Raw genomic sequence first — 16,987 nt, forward strand, 5'->3', positions numbered from 1 at the left:
TGGTCAAAATTAAGTGTTATAGAGGATATTTTCAATTTGTATTTAACGTCAAGACATTAAATACCCTTAAGTAGCACCTAGATTGGAGAATCTAGTTAAGATGATAGTTATGCCATAATCTATGATGTGTAAGAGAGGTCTATGAAATGTAAGAGTAGCTACTTTATATTTTGGTTTGCTTGACCATGATTATGATGCATTAGATTTTTGTTATGGCTCATTGTTTTGACTCATAGTTTTGGGATAATAGTTGGTGGTTTCTTGTTTATGATATTTTTATATAATGGGGACATGTGATAGAGGTTTTAAGGTTTATTTGCAAGTACTTTTATATTATTAGATTATTATTAGTTAGAAGGATACATGCATTATATTGGGATACACTTTTATTATGATTAATACAAGCTTGGGTCTCTTTGGTGGGGGAGTTTTTTCATAAGGCTTTCTCCATTTGTATTTGATATTCATATGTTTTATTTATTTATTTATGTTTGCTTCTCCATTGTTTCATTAATATTATATGGTTATCGCATATTTGATCAAATTGAAACACTTAATTATTAATATTCTCAATGTGTTATTCACTTTATAATCAACACATCACATGGAAATTTATTGTATGTCTATATCATATGCCATATCATATTGTTAAATTGAGAATATTATCCTATCACTTTCAATACATACAACATCTATAACCCCTCTCTCTTCAGTTCTCACTTTTCTTATACAATTGAATTGATTTTAGTTTGTACATATCTTTTGTAGTTGTGTGACATAAGTTACTAATAATGACCTATTACTATACATGGATCATATATCCCCCTTACAAGTGTTTGAATATTTACGTTTCAGTTGATTAAAGTGTCCATATACTTTGAAATGCATGTTCATGGGTGAATGTTAAAACTTGTGACCCATTTTTATAAAGGAAATGACTAAAATTGATATAGACTTTTAACATAAACTATTAAAAAATTGGCATATGTTTAAAATTTAGAATGATAATGAAATGTATTTTTTAGAGCATTTTATGTTTGTATTAAAAATTAAAAATTTATGGAGGTTTTCTTACCTCGGTTCTTTCCTACCAGTGCCCCACAGTGAATCGAGGTGTAACCTTTTTAAATTTAATAAAATAACGGCTAAGGCCTATTACCTATCAAAAAAAAATAAAAAATAAAAAATAATTTGAATATATATATATATATATAATTTTTAAATTGACACTTTAAATTAATTGCTAATAAAATACTAAAAAATATAGAAAGGGGGCCTCCAATTTTTTATTGCAAATTTTATTTTTTCCTTCAATTTTTTTCCTTTGTAGTTAGTTATAATTTAAGTTCTAGTGCATGGATTAATTTTTTTGTATATTTTGAAAACACGATTTTACAATATTCTAGTTTCTTTGTTGTTTTAGTTGTGTTTGTTATTACTAGTAATTTGTTGTTTTTAATATAAAAACATCCAACTATATTTATTTAATCTAAAATAATTATATTTAATTATATTTATTTAATAATTATCTTAACTTAATGTTTGAGAAATCTTATTTTCTTTTACAAGAATACTTATATTAAAACATTTTTTTTTTTTTTTTTTCGTCTTGACAATCAATTCTTATCAAATAATAGAATAGAATAAAAGACTTCTATCCAAGAAAAGATGAATCTACGAGAAAAGATAAATCTATGAAACAGCAACATCAACTGTTAATCAAAAGACCCAAACCACCATTAAACCAATAAAACAAGACATTCCAAAACAACTACAAAAATAGTCTATGAGACTATAGACGGCGCTTTTAAAGCAGACATTTGAAGGACCGTCAAATGAGGAGGAAAATAAAGCGTTTCCAAAGCTAGAGGAGGTTGCTGGTACTCCTACATAGGATACAGCTTTCGGGGAAGGCAATTTATAGAAAAGTTGTTGACTGTACGCGGGGATAGGAGTGGGTGAAGCCCGAGGGTCCCACGGGCCACGCTCCATCCCGGAGGTTTCCAATGATCTATTTCTATTCAGCTCTTATGCCGGCCTCTTTGTGAATTCTGATTTGCAATGTCTGTGTTGAGGAAGCTGTTGAATCTGAATAGGGAGGACATGAGGACTAAAACTGATTCATTCTATCAAGTCCGGCCCGATTGCGACGACGTTCCCAAGACTCGCTTCTCACCCAAGGTAAGGTTTTTATTAACAATCAAATCATAGCCAGGGTTATTTGTTTGATTAAGCCATCTCTCTGGCCTGCACTACTAAATCGTTTAAGTGGGCATAAAATGGTGCATTGCTCTGTGAATTGTAAGATCACTAGCATTGAAGAGACATTTGCCTTAATCTAACATATGGTGGATGACGATCATCAGCGTGATCGGAAACGTTAATGTAAAAAATCTCTCTTCAGTTATATTCAAAAGCCTTTCAAATACAATCAAAGATATATGATTGATGCGCAGAGGCAATCGGGTATATAGTATTTTTAATGACAGCAATAATATTAGGCAACTAAAGGCTTAAAATTTCAGCATAGACAACTAATGGCTCGAGCCAAATTATGAATTTAGGCACCACAATCCATGAGATGAAGCTAAACACCCGTTATCCTGTGAAATGAGTCGATGGAGGATAGATGGGACGTAAGGGAAGCGTCGAATGGACCTTGCGTGTCCAGACTTTTCAAATCATCAATATTTGACCTGGCTATGGGCTGATCCCGCATCTATTCCCTCGTGTACTCATGGAAGATTCTGCATAACTCGACAGTGAAAATGCTATCACTTGACCGTTATAAATCTAATATACGTTAAGGAGTCTATTGCCTTGCGAATACACCGATGTGAGTCAAATGTTAGAATTGGAATTAGAACATCTGACTCCTAGTTTTGTTAGTGTGTGTTAGCTGTCCATCAAGGGAACGGTTAGTTCGTGGAACCAACCCAACCAGTTTAGTTTTGTTATAAATAAGTTCCTTTTGAGATCTGTAAGTTAATTCAATGCAATAAATATGTTTCTTTATCTTTGCCTTCTTCTCCATCATTTGTTATCAGAGCCAGAAAGAGGTGGATATCTGGATTCAAATCCTAATGGCGGTGGATCTGCACATTAGGTGTCCGGTGCAGGGGTGTCTGAATCTCACGACTTACATATATTGCTGTTGCTTTTACTTTTCTGCTGTATGAATTCTGTCATAATGCAAACTTTGATGTTGACAGAAATTTTGACGAGGTGATAGACAGGGAGGTCCATCAGAGGTGAAGAGCACAAAAGCTCTGCTTTCATATTGTCGCTGAAGGAGCACTGCTATTTAGTCAATGGCTCGCCAAAAACCCGTGCTATATCAACGATCTTGATTACCATCACTTGGAATCTCGGAACTCTTAATCAACTTGTAAGGATTATCAAAGAAATATTGTTGTTATTATTCCCACCCTTCTGTTCTGGTTGTCCTGAAAATGATACTACAGTTCAACTGTTAGCAGCTGCTGGAACCATTACAAGATGTAGCTATGAAGCACATATTGACACATTTGAGGTATTCTGGGGCATTGCAGACAAGGATCCTGCACGGTGCAAGTTGTTTGTGAGGGGGCCATGAAGAAATCCATCAAGTTGTGGTTGGTGGTGATTCACTAGAGATTCAAACCCATCGAACATCTATCGCCCTGCTATATAAAATTCAGTTGAAACTCAAAAATAAAGCAAAGCAGAAAGACTGCATCATTTCCTGTTCTTATTCATACAACTACATTTTGGGTTTGGCATTTCTGCACAATGCAAATGCTGCAGGGTTGGTCAATTATGGAACTGCAGAAACTATGCCACCTCTGGCTCTGCCTCGCCCCTTTCCCCTCCATGCAAAAAAAAGAAGTCTGAAAGCTATTATTTCTTGTCTCATTTTGTCACTGAACTAGCTGAAGCATAGCTCTGTGGCTAGTGTTCTAAACAAGGCCACCCTTTTGAGACAGAGAAGAAATTTGGAGGCAGGAGACTTTTTTTTTTTCACTTCATATTTTGAAGTAATAGATTCTTCTAAAGCGAATTATGAGTGTGGAAAGCTAAAAGAGGTCACAGGCATATGCAAAGAAGACCATCCTGCAATTATGAGAAGCAAATGCATATGCAACCATAGATGGGAATCATGAGGCGTAGTGCAATTTGGTTAGCAAACCAAGAGCTGGATCATATAACAGAAGGTTATAAGTCTTCCAAAAAAAGGCATTCCATATTTGGGAACAAGAACTATAATGTGTTTTTTGAACACAAGAATAACATCAATATCTGTGTAAGCAAAATGACACTCATAATAGAAGAATTTTCCAAGCCATTTGTTCAATTTAGGCATCTCTTTGGTTGTATTGAATTACAAATTGATTCAGGTACCTGATCCATGGACACATGTGGAGATTATATATGTCAACCTTCCATCCTCCTAAATGTTTTCCACAGGTAATTAGTTTATGGAGGCTGAATCATAGTGTAAGAACCCTGCTGGTTCTAACTCTCAATACTATTGCTGTTGTGTTTTCGGATTTTCAAGGCTTTTAAACAATTTTAAAGCATAAAATAACACGTGCCAGGCAAGAATTGCACATAAAACCAAATAGAAATAAAATTGAGAGCAGCTGCAACTATATTATGAATAAGATACCTGCTACAATAAATCCTACTGCTAATTGCATACCCGTGGGTCCTTAGCTTATTTTAAATGAAGAAATTTGGTGTTTGCCAGCCAAAACTGGGAAACTGACCAAAATGGCCGTACAAGTCCAGGAAATGATTTCTCTGAGCCAAAAAGTAGACAGAATAGCTTGAAAGGACTAGGCGTTGGGAATTGTGCATCTAGAATGCACTTTGGGTAGGCGTTCCAGCCTCCCAGGCAAAACGCCCTTCTCTGGAGCCCCACGTGCTAAGCTGATTGGTACGGCTAGCTGGAAATACTGGTACGGCTGCTTATTGAACTGATTGAATGCTGCTAATGAGGCGTCTAACCTGTATTGCCTCCTTCCTTATTCAAAATCTGCAAATAACTAATACAAATAACCTCTGCTGAAGCACATGAAAACTTCTGTGTGAAGCCCTCTCAGTGTGCAATAATTCAGTTGATCTTTCACAGCCTCAGAATCACAGATCCATGAAGAATGAACGTTCTTCAATAGCAAACCCTCTGAAACCCTTGTCTCAGACAATCCACGAGGAAAATATCAAGCAATGTCAAATAATCAATAATGGAGTTTGAATTGCTTCCAATTTCCTTATTACCCCAAAATGGCATGATTTTCACTAAGTACGCCCAAATGCATTTTAAATACATTAAAATGTATTTAATTAACTTTGCATAGTTTATATTCAACTTGGGCACCCAAATCTTTTAAGTGATTTAATAGAAATCACTTTGTAATATTAAGTGGCCTTTTAAATTAATAAAGTCACTTTATGACTTTATAATATAAGCACATAAGTTAAATAAATAACTTAACCACTAAAATATTAATATGTCCCTCAATATTCAGTCTTTTGACGAACCGTCAGAAGCAGGGGTCAACACTGAATAACCCCCATGTGTCCAGGAGCCTTGACTAAAAATATCACAACTGCCAGATATAGTAAGTCCCTCCACTGAGCCCATACGTTGACTGCAAAGGTCTTGAAACTGAAATCAAGACTGAACTGAAGAAGTGAAACTGCCCTCGAGACTCTCTATCCACTCTCTATCCACTACGTTAGCCTATGAGAGGCCAAAATAATAGGCTAACCCATCAGTCACAGGGACTGACTAGGGTGGGGACATCATAGTCCGCCCTCCCTGAATTTGCTTGTCCTCAAGCAAACTCAATGCTGGATGCTGTAAAATGCTCTCGCTTTCCCAAGTAGCATCCTCTATTGGCAAATTTCTCCACTTAACCAAAATTTCCCTGATGATCTGCCTCCGAAGATGACGTTCTCTAGTCTCTATGACGGCCTCAGGTACTAAAATCAACTTCCCCTCATCATCCAAGGGTGGTAAGTCTGAAAAATGAGCTATATGTTGTCCCAATGCCTTCTTGAGGCGAGAAACGTGGAACACATTATGAACCTTACTATCTGCCAGTAAATCCAACTCATAAGCCACCTCGCCAACTCGCTTGACAATCCTGAATGGCCCATAATAATGTGGCTTGAGTTTCTCTGAGCCCTTCCTAAGAGAGGACTGTCTATAGGGCTGAAGCTTCAGATACACCATATCCTTGATCTCAAAAGATCTCTTAACCCTCCTCTGATCAGCATATTGCTTCTGCTGATTCTGAGCCTTCTAAATGTTCTCACGAAGAGCACTCATGATATCCTGGTTCTCTTGCAATAGGTCCCCAACACTCGGTACTCTACAATCGCTCAACAATAAATTCAGAAAACTAGGAGCATCATAACCATACAAAGCTCTGAATGGTGTCATTTGTATAGTCATGTGGTGAGTGGAATTACAACAATACTCACAAAGGTGCAACCACTACACCCAAGCCTTTTGCTGCCCAGAAATGTAGTTCCGCAGGTATCCCTCCACCCATTTGTTGACAATCTCTATCTGCCTGTCAGTCTGAGGGTGGTAGCTAGTACTCGGAGTGAGCTCTGTCCTGCATAGTCTGAATAACTCCTGCCAAAAGTTACCCATGAATCTACTGTCTCTATCATTGACAATACTTCGAGGTAATCCATGCAATCTGAATACCTCACGAAAGAAAAGATCGACCACCTGTGCAGCTGAATAAGTAGTTGTGATCGGGAAGAAATGTGCATACTTAGTCAACCGATCAACTACCACATAAATGCTGTCTCTCCCTTGAGCTTTCGGCAAGCCCGTAATAAAGTCCATAGACACGCATTCCCACTTCCTCTCAAGAATAGGAAGTGGCTGAAGTAACCCAACAGGGAAAGTATGCTCTTGCTTGTTCTGCTGACAAACAAAACACTCCTTGACATACTGGAGAACATCAGATTTGAGACCCTTCCAACTAATTCTCTCTCGTACCTGCCTATTTGAGACCCTTCCAAGTAAATCTCTCTCATACTTGCCTAGAGGTCTTAATGTAACCAGGATGACCAGCCATGGGTGAATCATGTAGTGATCTCAATACCGTGTTCCTCATATCTGAATCTGGGACTAAAAATATTCTCTCTTTGTAAATGATAAGATCATTCACAAGAGAGTACTTGCTGTCCTGTACCGTCCCATCAATAATGCTAGAAGCCCATGGATTTTTGACATACTTTGCTATAATCAAGTGTTTCCAATCCTCGGAAACAGCTGCCATGGAGCTCAAATGGGGACGATGAGATAAGGTATCAACAACGACGTTCTGAGTCCCTTTGACATAGGAGATGTGAAAATCATAAGACTGTAACTTATTGACCCACTTCTGTTGACGCTCATTTAGATCCCTCTGTCCAAGGAAATGTTTCAAGCTATTATGATCAGTTTTGACACAAAATTTTTGCTAACTAAGTATTGCCTGAACTTAGCTATTGCATGCATGATGGCCAACATTTTCTTATTATAAATACTATAGCTCCTCTCAGGACCCCTAAGCTTCCTGCTCTCGAAAGCTATAGGATGACGATCCTGCATAATCACTGCACCAATACCCTCTCCACATGCATCACAATGAAGCTCAAAAGGTTTGGTGAAATTTGGTAAAGCTAGAATTGGACATGTAGTCATCAATTGCTTGAACTTCTCAAAACACTCCTGTGCTAGAGGTGTCCAAACAAATGCACCCTTCTTTGTCAAATTAGTAAGTGGTGCGGCATGTCGTGAGAACAAAGTTCCCAGACTCGGACTCGGCAATGACTCAGCAAAATAAGAAAACCCTTGAAAATTAGAGATTTTTAATGATTTAAAACTTGTTTCATACACCCATTATTGAATTAAGCTTAAAGACACTATAACATGATCAAATAGAAGCTAATTTGATCACATACATAAACATACATCCATCACATGCGTAGAAATGTAAATTGTAGCCGAAGGAATTAGAAAACATAGATATATAGAGTTATAAATGTTGTCCAATGTATATAAAATCCATGACTTCAAATGTTCCCAAACATATATGTAACTGTAAAGTGTAAACAAAAACAAGTCTATGGCTCAGGCTCTGGCTCAACCTCGTCTATCTGCCTCCTAGAAAGGTGTCTAAGGTAGGTCCTGGATGACTGAGTAGCCATAGTCTCTGCCTGTGATGTGCCAGTCTGAGTAGCCATAGGTGCTGTGCTTGATCGTGCTCTATCCTCCTCCTTTGCCAGAGCCACAGCCTCAGCCTCTCTGTCTGCTTGGCCAATCCCTTTTAGGGTTATAAGAAAGGGAAATGACAAAAAAAATCATTAAAAAATGTTTTTTGTTTTTGTTTTTTTGACTGCACTTTTTTAGGATGGTAGGATCATAGCTCTTTCACTTTGTGCTCCAAATGAAGTTCCAAATGCCACCTTAGCAATTTCACTTTGTGCAAATTAAGAAGAGAAAACCACCAATGTTGTGCAATTACATGATGAAAAGTCGCCTGATTTTGTGCAAATGGAAGTCTAAAATCCGCTCTAGCATGGAAACTTGTGCAAATAAACCTCAATTTGACACCCAATTTGTGCAATCAAACCTCAAATTTCCGCCCAAGTTGTGCATACAGGCATGAAATTTCCACCATCTTTGTGCAATTACATGGTCAAATGCCGCCACCTTGTGCAAATGAGGCACAAAAATGCACCCTAGCTTGTGCAATTAAAGAAAAAATACCCGCTCAAGCAAATAGGGCAGATCTAATGCACAAAGGGGTCCTAGTTTGAAGCGTGTGAGGTATCAAAAGTTGAGACATGTGGACTTGAAAGGGGTAGCGTGGAGATAGGGTAGGTCTAATCAAGCATGTGGACCCAAATCCTAACGCATAAAACATCAAAACATGTGGTCCTATCTTTAAACATCGGCCGGGTCACGACCCTTGGACTCGGCGAGTCAGGGAGTGACTTGCTGACTCGGCGAGTCAGGCGAGTCATGCCCCCTGACCTGTCCGAGCCCGGGTCAGGGTCACCGTGACCCGGCAGGGGTCATCCGATCCGCTGACTCGCGTGACTCGCCGCAAGTCACAGAACTCTGCATGACTCGCCGCAAGTCACGGAACTCTGCGTGAGAAACCACTAACAAACCGACGGTAGAAGGCACATAAACCAACAAATCCCCTGAGCTGAGTCAAGGTCTCAGGCGTAGGCCAATCAACAATGGCACGAACATTATCAGGATCCATGCAAACTCCCTCTTTGTTGATTATGTGACCCAAATACAAAAGTTCTGCCATACCCAATGCATACTTGGACTCCTTGGCGTAAAAAGACTCCCTGTCAAGTATACTTAAAACAGTATCCAAGTGAACCAGGTGCTTCCCCCAAGTTCTATTGTAAACCAAAATGTCATCAAAGAAAACCGGAACAAATCTCCTCAACTGAGATTGGAAGACCCTGTTCATAGTGGACTGAAAGGTGGCTGGTGCGTTGGTTAACCCAAAAGGCATAAAACTCATAGTTGCCACAATGACATTTGAATGCAGTCTTCTCAATAGCCTGCTCCTTGACACTGATTTGATGGTAACCTGTCCTCAAGTCAATCTTAGAGAAAGAACAAGCTCCGTGAAGCTCATCTATCAACTCATTGATGCGAGGAATGGGATATCCGTTCTTTATCGTCCTTCTATTCAACATACGATAATCAATGCATATTCTAAGTGTGCCATCTTTCTTCTTCACCAAAACATTTGATGAAGCGAAAGGAGACTTACTCGGCCTTATGTGTCCCATTGCTAGAAGTTCTTTGATGGTTTTCTCAATTTCATCTTTCAACCTCTTGGGGTGCCGGTAAGGTGTAATCATGATGGGCTTGGTGCCCTCTTCAAGCTCAATGATGTGCTCTATGCCTCTATAAGGAGGTCTACCAGGTGGTATGTCATTGAACACCTTTGTATGCTTAACTCTAAGCTCCTAAACATCTGAACGGTAAGGAGTTTTATGCTGCTCCTCATAAGTAGGCATTAATTTTCACTCTGCTGCTCACTCAACCATGTCATGTCTGATAAGTCTCTCCATTCTTTTGAGAGTGATTAATTTCTAGTTGCTGGCCTTGATAGCTTTAAGAACATGATTAGTCCCATCAACTTTGAATTTCATCTCCATATCTCTAAGGTTGAGTGTAAATTCATCTATTGCATGAAGCCATGCAATGCCAAGGACCACATCCATGTTTCCCATGTTAACCACATAAAAATCAGTTTTGAATTCATAGTTATTGAGTTTCATAGGTAAGTCTGAAATCATTCTATCACAAGTAAGAACGTTACCATCAATAACTTTCACCCTCATGCCTTCAAACTCTTGAGTTTGAATTCCACACTTCTCCACCAACCGTGCATCTATGAAATTATGAGTTGCACTTGTATCAAGTAGAGAAATGACTCTTTGACCAACCAAGAGTCCAGGCAACCTAAAAGAACCTTCACCCTGCATGCTAGACATATGAGCTTCCTATAGATCAAATTCCCCTTCATTTTCAACTCCTTTCTCTGAATTTTCAGTCTCTAAATCATCTTGATCAGCTTGCTGGTCTGTGTTATCAGTCATGTTTTCTCCCTCATAAAACCAGTCCATATGCCTATTTTGACCCTTAGGCTTGAGGGGACAATCATGGTTTTGATCATACGGGCCCTTACAATGAAAACGCAGTTTCCTTCTACGCAAGTCATTAAGTGTTTCCCTATCCAAAGGTGCTGTAAATTTCTTCTTTTGGTCCACATTTTCTGATTTCTTTGGATTATATTTGCTGTCATTAAATGATGAGGACAGTTTTGAGTTGTTTGGAGTGAACTTACTACGGGGAGCGGTAAGTTCCATGCTACATGCCTTCCTCATGGCCTCTTGCAAGGTAGGGGGATCAAAAGCCTTAATCCAACCCTTCATAGGCTCATAAAGACCTTCAACAAAAAGAATGACCAGCCTTCTCTCTGAGATATTAGTTACCATGACCGAAAGCTTCTGAAATTCACTAATGTAAGATTCCAAGCTACCCATTTGTTTTAGCTGAGCTAAATCTCTGAAATACAACTCTGGATCTCTTTTATCAAAACGCTCAACCAATCTATCAATGAATTCTTGGTATGTGGTAATAAGGTCATGATGCAAGGTAACCATCCTATGGTGCCACCAATCATGGGCTACCCCATCCAAATGCAAAGCTGCAAACTTAATAGCATCTTCTTCTGACATAGGACGTAGGTTCAAGAAGGTATCCAACTTGCAAATCCAAGCTCTAGTTGTGACTCTACCGCTGCCATCAAAAGTAGAAAGTGTGAGCTTGTTGATTGCATATTTGAGGTCATTAGTTTTATTCCAAGGTTTCTTGTCATTCCAATTCCACTTCTTGCTATGTTCCCTCTTCTGACTCATAAACTTGTCAAAGTTAAGATGTTCCTTAACTCTTGGTGGTAATGCATCCCATTCATCATGAAGTGTGGTCACATTAACTGTAAAGGCCACCTCATCTTCCTCCTCAACCCCGTCCTCTTCTTTAGGTTCATTTCTAACAAAGGTTGGGCATGTAGGCCTATCATAGGTGTGTGTGGGTGTCACTCTTGCCCTTAGGCGACCAGCAACACTTCCATTTTCTTCCTGGTTCTGATTATGCCCCCTTGGCATAGTGATCTGCTGTATGGTTGTAGTCAACTGCTGCAACACATTTGCCACCTGTCGCTGCCCTGTTACAAGACCCCTCACAATATTTTCAGCTTCTCGGTCCTCATTGTTAACAGCTTCTCTGTGTGGCTCACCATCATTCCTGTCCCCCATAATTTCCAAGGGTATCTCTTCAATTTGATCCGGATCACCCTGTAAACCAGGTCTCCTGCGTATATAATACTTGTGAGGCCTAGACTGTTGTTGATGCATAAGAATTTCTAAACCTCCAAGAAGGTAGGATCAGAGCTCTGATACCATTGTAAGAACCCTGCTGGTTCTAACTCTCCTGTAATACTATTGCTGTTGTGTTTTTGGATTTTCAAGGCTTTTAAACAATTTTAAACCATAAAATAACACATGTGCCAGGCAAGAATTGCACATAAAACCAAATAGAAATAAAATTGAGAGCAACTGCAACTATATTATGAATAAGATACCTGCTACAATAAATCCTACTGCTAATTGCATACCCGTGGGTCCTTAGCTTATTTTAAATGAAGAAATTTGGTGTTTGCTAGCCAAAACTGGGAAATTGACCAAAATGGCCGTACACAGTCCAGGAAATGATTTCTCTGAGCCAAAAAGTAGATAGAATAGCTTGAAAGGACTAGGCGTTGGGAATTGTGCATTCAAAATGCACTTTGGGTAGGCGTTCCAGCCTCCCAGGCAAAACGCCCTTCTCTGGAGCCCCACGTGCCCAAGTTGATTGGTACGGTTAGCTGGAAATCTGGTACGACTGCTTATTGAACTGATTGAATGCTGCTAGAACTGATTGAATGCTGCTAATGAGACGTCTAACCAGTATTGCCTCCTTATTCAAAATTTGCAAATAACTAACAAATAACCTCTGCTGAAGCACATGAAAACTTCTGTGTGAAGCCCTCTTAGTTTGCAATAATTCAGCTGATCTTTCACAGCCTCAGAATCACAGATCCATGAAGAATGAACATTCTTCAATAGAAAACCCTCTGAAACCCTTGTCTCATGCAATCCACAGAGAAAATATCAAGCAATGTCAAATAATCAATAATGGAGTTTGAATTGCTTCCTATTTCCTTATAACCCCCAAATGGCACGATTTTCACTAAGTACGCCCAAATGTATTTTAAATACATTAAAATGTATTTATTTAACTTTGCATAGTTTATATTCAACTTGGGCGCCCAAATCATTAAAGTGATTTAATAGAAATCACTTTATAATATTAAGTGGCCTTTTAAATTAATAAAGTCACTTTATGACTTTATAATATAAGCACATAAGTTAAATAAATAACTTAACCACTAAAATATTAGTATCTCCCTCAATATTCAGTCTTTTGACGAACCGTCAGAAGTAGGGGTCAACACTGAATAACCCCCATGTGTCCAGGAGTCCTGACTAAAAATATCACAACTGCCAGATCGTAAGTCCCTCCACTGAGCCCATACATTGACTGCAAAGGTCTTGGAACTGAAATCAAGACTGAACTGAAGAAGTGAAACTGCCCTTGAGACTCTCTATCCACTCCCTATCCACTACGTTAGCCTACGAGAGTCCAAAATAATAGGCTAACCCATCAGTCATAGGGACTGACTAGGGTGGGGACATCACACATAGTAAGACCAAAAGAGGCAAGGAAACATGGCTGAGGCCAAATTGATGCTTGGGGAAAATTGCTAGGCGAGTTGAACTACCTAGAATGGGAATGAAGATGAAGGCAAGCCTAATGTTTTTGGTAAAATTCAGCACATGGCATGCATATTCTGTAGTTGTACTCTAGGGTTTGAAATGAATTGTGTTACTTAACCTTCAATCAAACCTGCAATTCTGAGTGCACCGACCTGCATACACAAACTTTTTGGAAGTACACACAAAAAACTGAAATTAGAATTCTGCAATTGCTGAAAATATAAATAAAAAAGCTATTTGGGATTCTGAGTACAAAAGATAGATAGCTCAAAGCCATAAATAACCCATAAACTTGGTACTCCAAATCAGAAAAGAAGTGCCTTAATTTTAGTTTGCCCTTGATTACAAAAAAACACTTCTCAAAATATGCCAGCCATCCAGAGTAAAGATGATGAAAGCTTCATCTAAATATAATCTAATATTGCACATAACATCAACAACTTTGGCACAAAAAACAGTCCTCAAATCCGTGTCTAAATTGTAGTCATTAAAGCACCCAACTGAGGAGAGAAAAAAATCACTTAAAATAAAATCTGATATTTCAATTTGCTGCACCTGGCAACACCAAGTGGAAAAAACGTAATGTTCCCTCTTCACAAGGAAGGTGTTCTCCATCAACTCCAACTTGTCTATTAGGATTTCAAACTTACTTTTGACAGGGGCTTTATCAAGAGGTCTGCAACTTTCTCATTTGAAGAAACATACTGAAGAATGACTTCTCCCTTTTGAACTTTGTCTCTGAGAAACCATTGATGAATATTGATATGCTTGGAGCAATCATGAAACAATGGATTTTAGAGAGTTTGATGCAACTATGATTGTCATAGCACATTATTGTCAGCTCCAACATCTGATTGGTAAGTTTTTCTATCAACTTGTGGATCTAGATAGCCTTACAGGTAGCAGAAGAAGTTGCTATGTACTTTGCTTCAATTGAATTTAATGTTACTACTGCCCATTTCTTGTTGAACTAGGATATATTTACTGACCATTACCTGGAACAAAACCTTGAAGTGCTCTTCTTGGCACAAGCATCGCCTGCCCAGTTTGAATCTACAAAGGCATGCAACACTAACATTTTGCCTCCAACATACTCCAACCCATAATGTATTATGCCCTTCAAGTATCAGAGCACATGTTTTATAGTAGTCCAGAGAACTTGCCTTGGCTCAACCATAAATTGACTCAATGTGTTTACTGCAAAACAAATAGCAGGTCTCCATCTAATATTTACCAAGTATATTAGAGAACCTGTTAGTTACCTCATTCTAAATCTGTAGTCAACTTTAGATTTTGAATCACTGGAGTAGTAAGAGGGAGGCTTACAATCCAACATCAGAAATCTTTTTATAATTTCTATTTTGTACATCCCTTGAGTTAGGAAGACTTCTCTTGTACCTTACCATATTTCATAGCCCCCCCAAAATGAATAATGGCAATATATTTCTTGTCAAATTTGGATGTGAACTTCCTCATTAACCATACTATGAGCTTGTCACTAATTTCTGTAAGAGTAAGATCATCCATGTACATAACCAAAACTAGCAAATCAAATTTATCAAATAATTATAAAAAATTAGGATCTGCAGTATTTTTAATGAAGTTCAAACTTAATAAGTACTCATCAATCTATGAGTATTGGGCATGGGGTGCTTGCTTGAGTCCATATAGGGCCTTTTTCAGCCTATGTACATGGGTATCCCATCCATACACCTCAGATCCTTTAAGCTAATTTATATAAACCTCTTCCTCTTTGTTGTCATTTAATAAAGCCGTTTTTATATCCATCAAATATAAAGGCCAACCAAAATGAGAAGCGAGAGACTTAATTACTTGTATAAAAGCGTACCTTGCAATTGGAGCAAAGCTCTTATCATAATCAATTCCCTCTTTTTGAGATAACTCTCGTGCAACAAATCTGGCCTTAAATTTATCCATACTCCCATTTGTTGTATGCTTTCACTTTGTTAGTTTTGTGACTCAGACCAGCAATCAGACTTTCAGTATTTAATTATTTGTTAACATTAAGTAAATTATAAGCAAGTAAATGAAAGAGAGGAAGCAAGTGCACAAGAGACCAACACAATTACCTTGGGAAAACCTCCAAGTAGGAAAAAACCCGGCACTAAAGACCCACAGGTTAGATTATGTATTCAATCTTGAATTGTAACAATACAATACTTAGCTCCAATCATGTGACTCAGATTTGGAATCTTCAACCTCTTATCAGTTTAGCCCTTTTGTCATATCAGATCTGCACTTCTAAATTCACCAAGTCTTCTCTTTAATGCACTCTCTAACAGAAATTAGGAACACCAAAATAGCTTTGTCTTCCTTGAATAAGTTTGCCCAGTTCACTTCTTAATTTTGCACACCAAGGAGCAGAAGAATTTCGCTGATTGCATGAATGAAATGAATGATTTGATCTTGGCAAATGATCTTTATTTATATGGGCAGATAACCTTCAAGTCGGCCTTAATTAGATGATTAAGTTTGGCGCCAAAAAGGGTATTGGTGTGGCGTGTCATTATAGGGCTGGCCCTGTTTAGGGGCACGCTACCCTCTTTGGCGTGAAGGGTCCAACCCTACACATTAACCTTGGGAAAGGGGAGGCCCAGCCCTTTAGGGGTTCGGATCAACATCCGAACCCCCTTTCCTAGTTACAAACAATACACTTTGTACAACCATTTTGAATCAACTATTGATGTCCCATGAGGTCTTGGCACAATCTTCCAAATATTATTCTGAATAACGGTGTTATACTCCTTTGCTATGGCATCTCACTATGCTTGTTTTGAGTTTGCCTCTTCAAAAGTGGAAAACTTAATATTAATGATGGAAGACATTAAAATAGCGAAGCTTGGAAACTTCTCAGGTGGATGGTGCACTTTGAAAGAAGTTTTTGATGCTCTTACTTGCTCTTGTGCCTCTTTCAAAGTTTGGGTAAGCCATTTAGGCTTAGTGACTGTTTTGGATGAGGCAGAGGTATCTTCAATCTTACTATTGGCCCAAACAATGAGTGATTAACTAGGCATTATACCCAAACTTAGAGACATGAATTCTTAACTGAGTAGCCATCAAACACCATCAGTTTGGTTCATTTACTTTATCAACCCGAGGAAGTACAACTTGAAATGGGACAGCACAATATGTGCACTAAGAGTTCCTAGGAGACAACTCTATTCTAAACTTAGACATATGAGGTGCTGAGTAAATCTTCATAAAGAAATAACTTCTTCCTATGTTCTGATTCAAAGAAATGCTGTTAACTTTTCACTACCAAAATGTAAACTTCTTAAATAAATAGAAATAACTACTCTACTCTGCCGTGGCTGCAGGAACAGTCACAAAATTATAGTTCAGTGGCTGCAGGAGCAAGCAGTGAGCAGTTTACTAAAACAAAATTGAAATAACTTTGAGAAATAAAAATGTATGAAGCAAATATATAGAATCCTCACTAAGTGGGCCCCCTTGAGTGAGTCCCGTGGACTAAAAGCTACATAGATTGATTACCAAGCTTTCATAACAATAACAAATCAACTGCTGCTCAAAACGAAAGACTGCTCTTTATTATCAG

At 38.3% G+C, this 16,987-nt stretch overlaps 1 protein-coding gene across 1 annotated transcript in view; it reads left to right on the top strand.

The window, feature by feature from the left end:
* Positions 1 to 1,754: 1,754 nt before the first annotated feature.
* Positions 1,755 to 16,987, top strand: part of LOC131066300 (rab GTPase-activating protein 22) — a 263,646-nt gene continuing 248,413 nt past the window's right edge. The window contains exon 1 of the mRNA XM_058001025.2: positions 1,755 to 2,181. Within this exon, the coding sequence (XP_057857008.1) occupies positions 2,062 to 2,181 (120 nt within the window). The 5' untranslated portion in view covers positions 1,755 to 2,061. The remainder of the gene's footprint in view (positions 2,182 to 16,987) is intronic.

The sequence above is a fragment of the Cryptomeria japonica genome, chromosome 8 (assembly GCF_030272615.1).
Source record: "Cryptomeria japonica chromosome 8, Sugi_1.0, whole genome shotgun sequence".
Classification (NCBI taxonomy): Eukaryota; Viridiplantae; Streptophyta; class Pinopsida; order Cupressales; family Cupressaceae; genus Cryptomeria; species Cryptomeria japonica.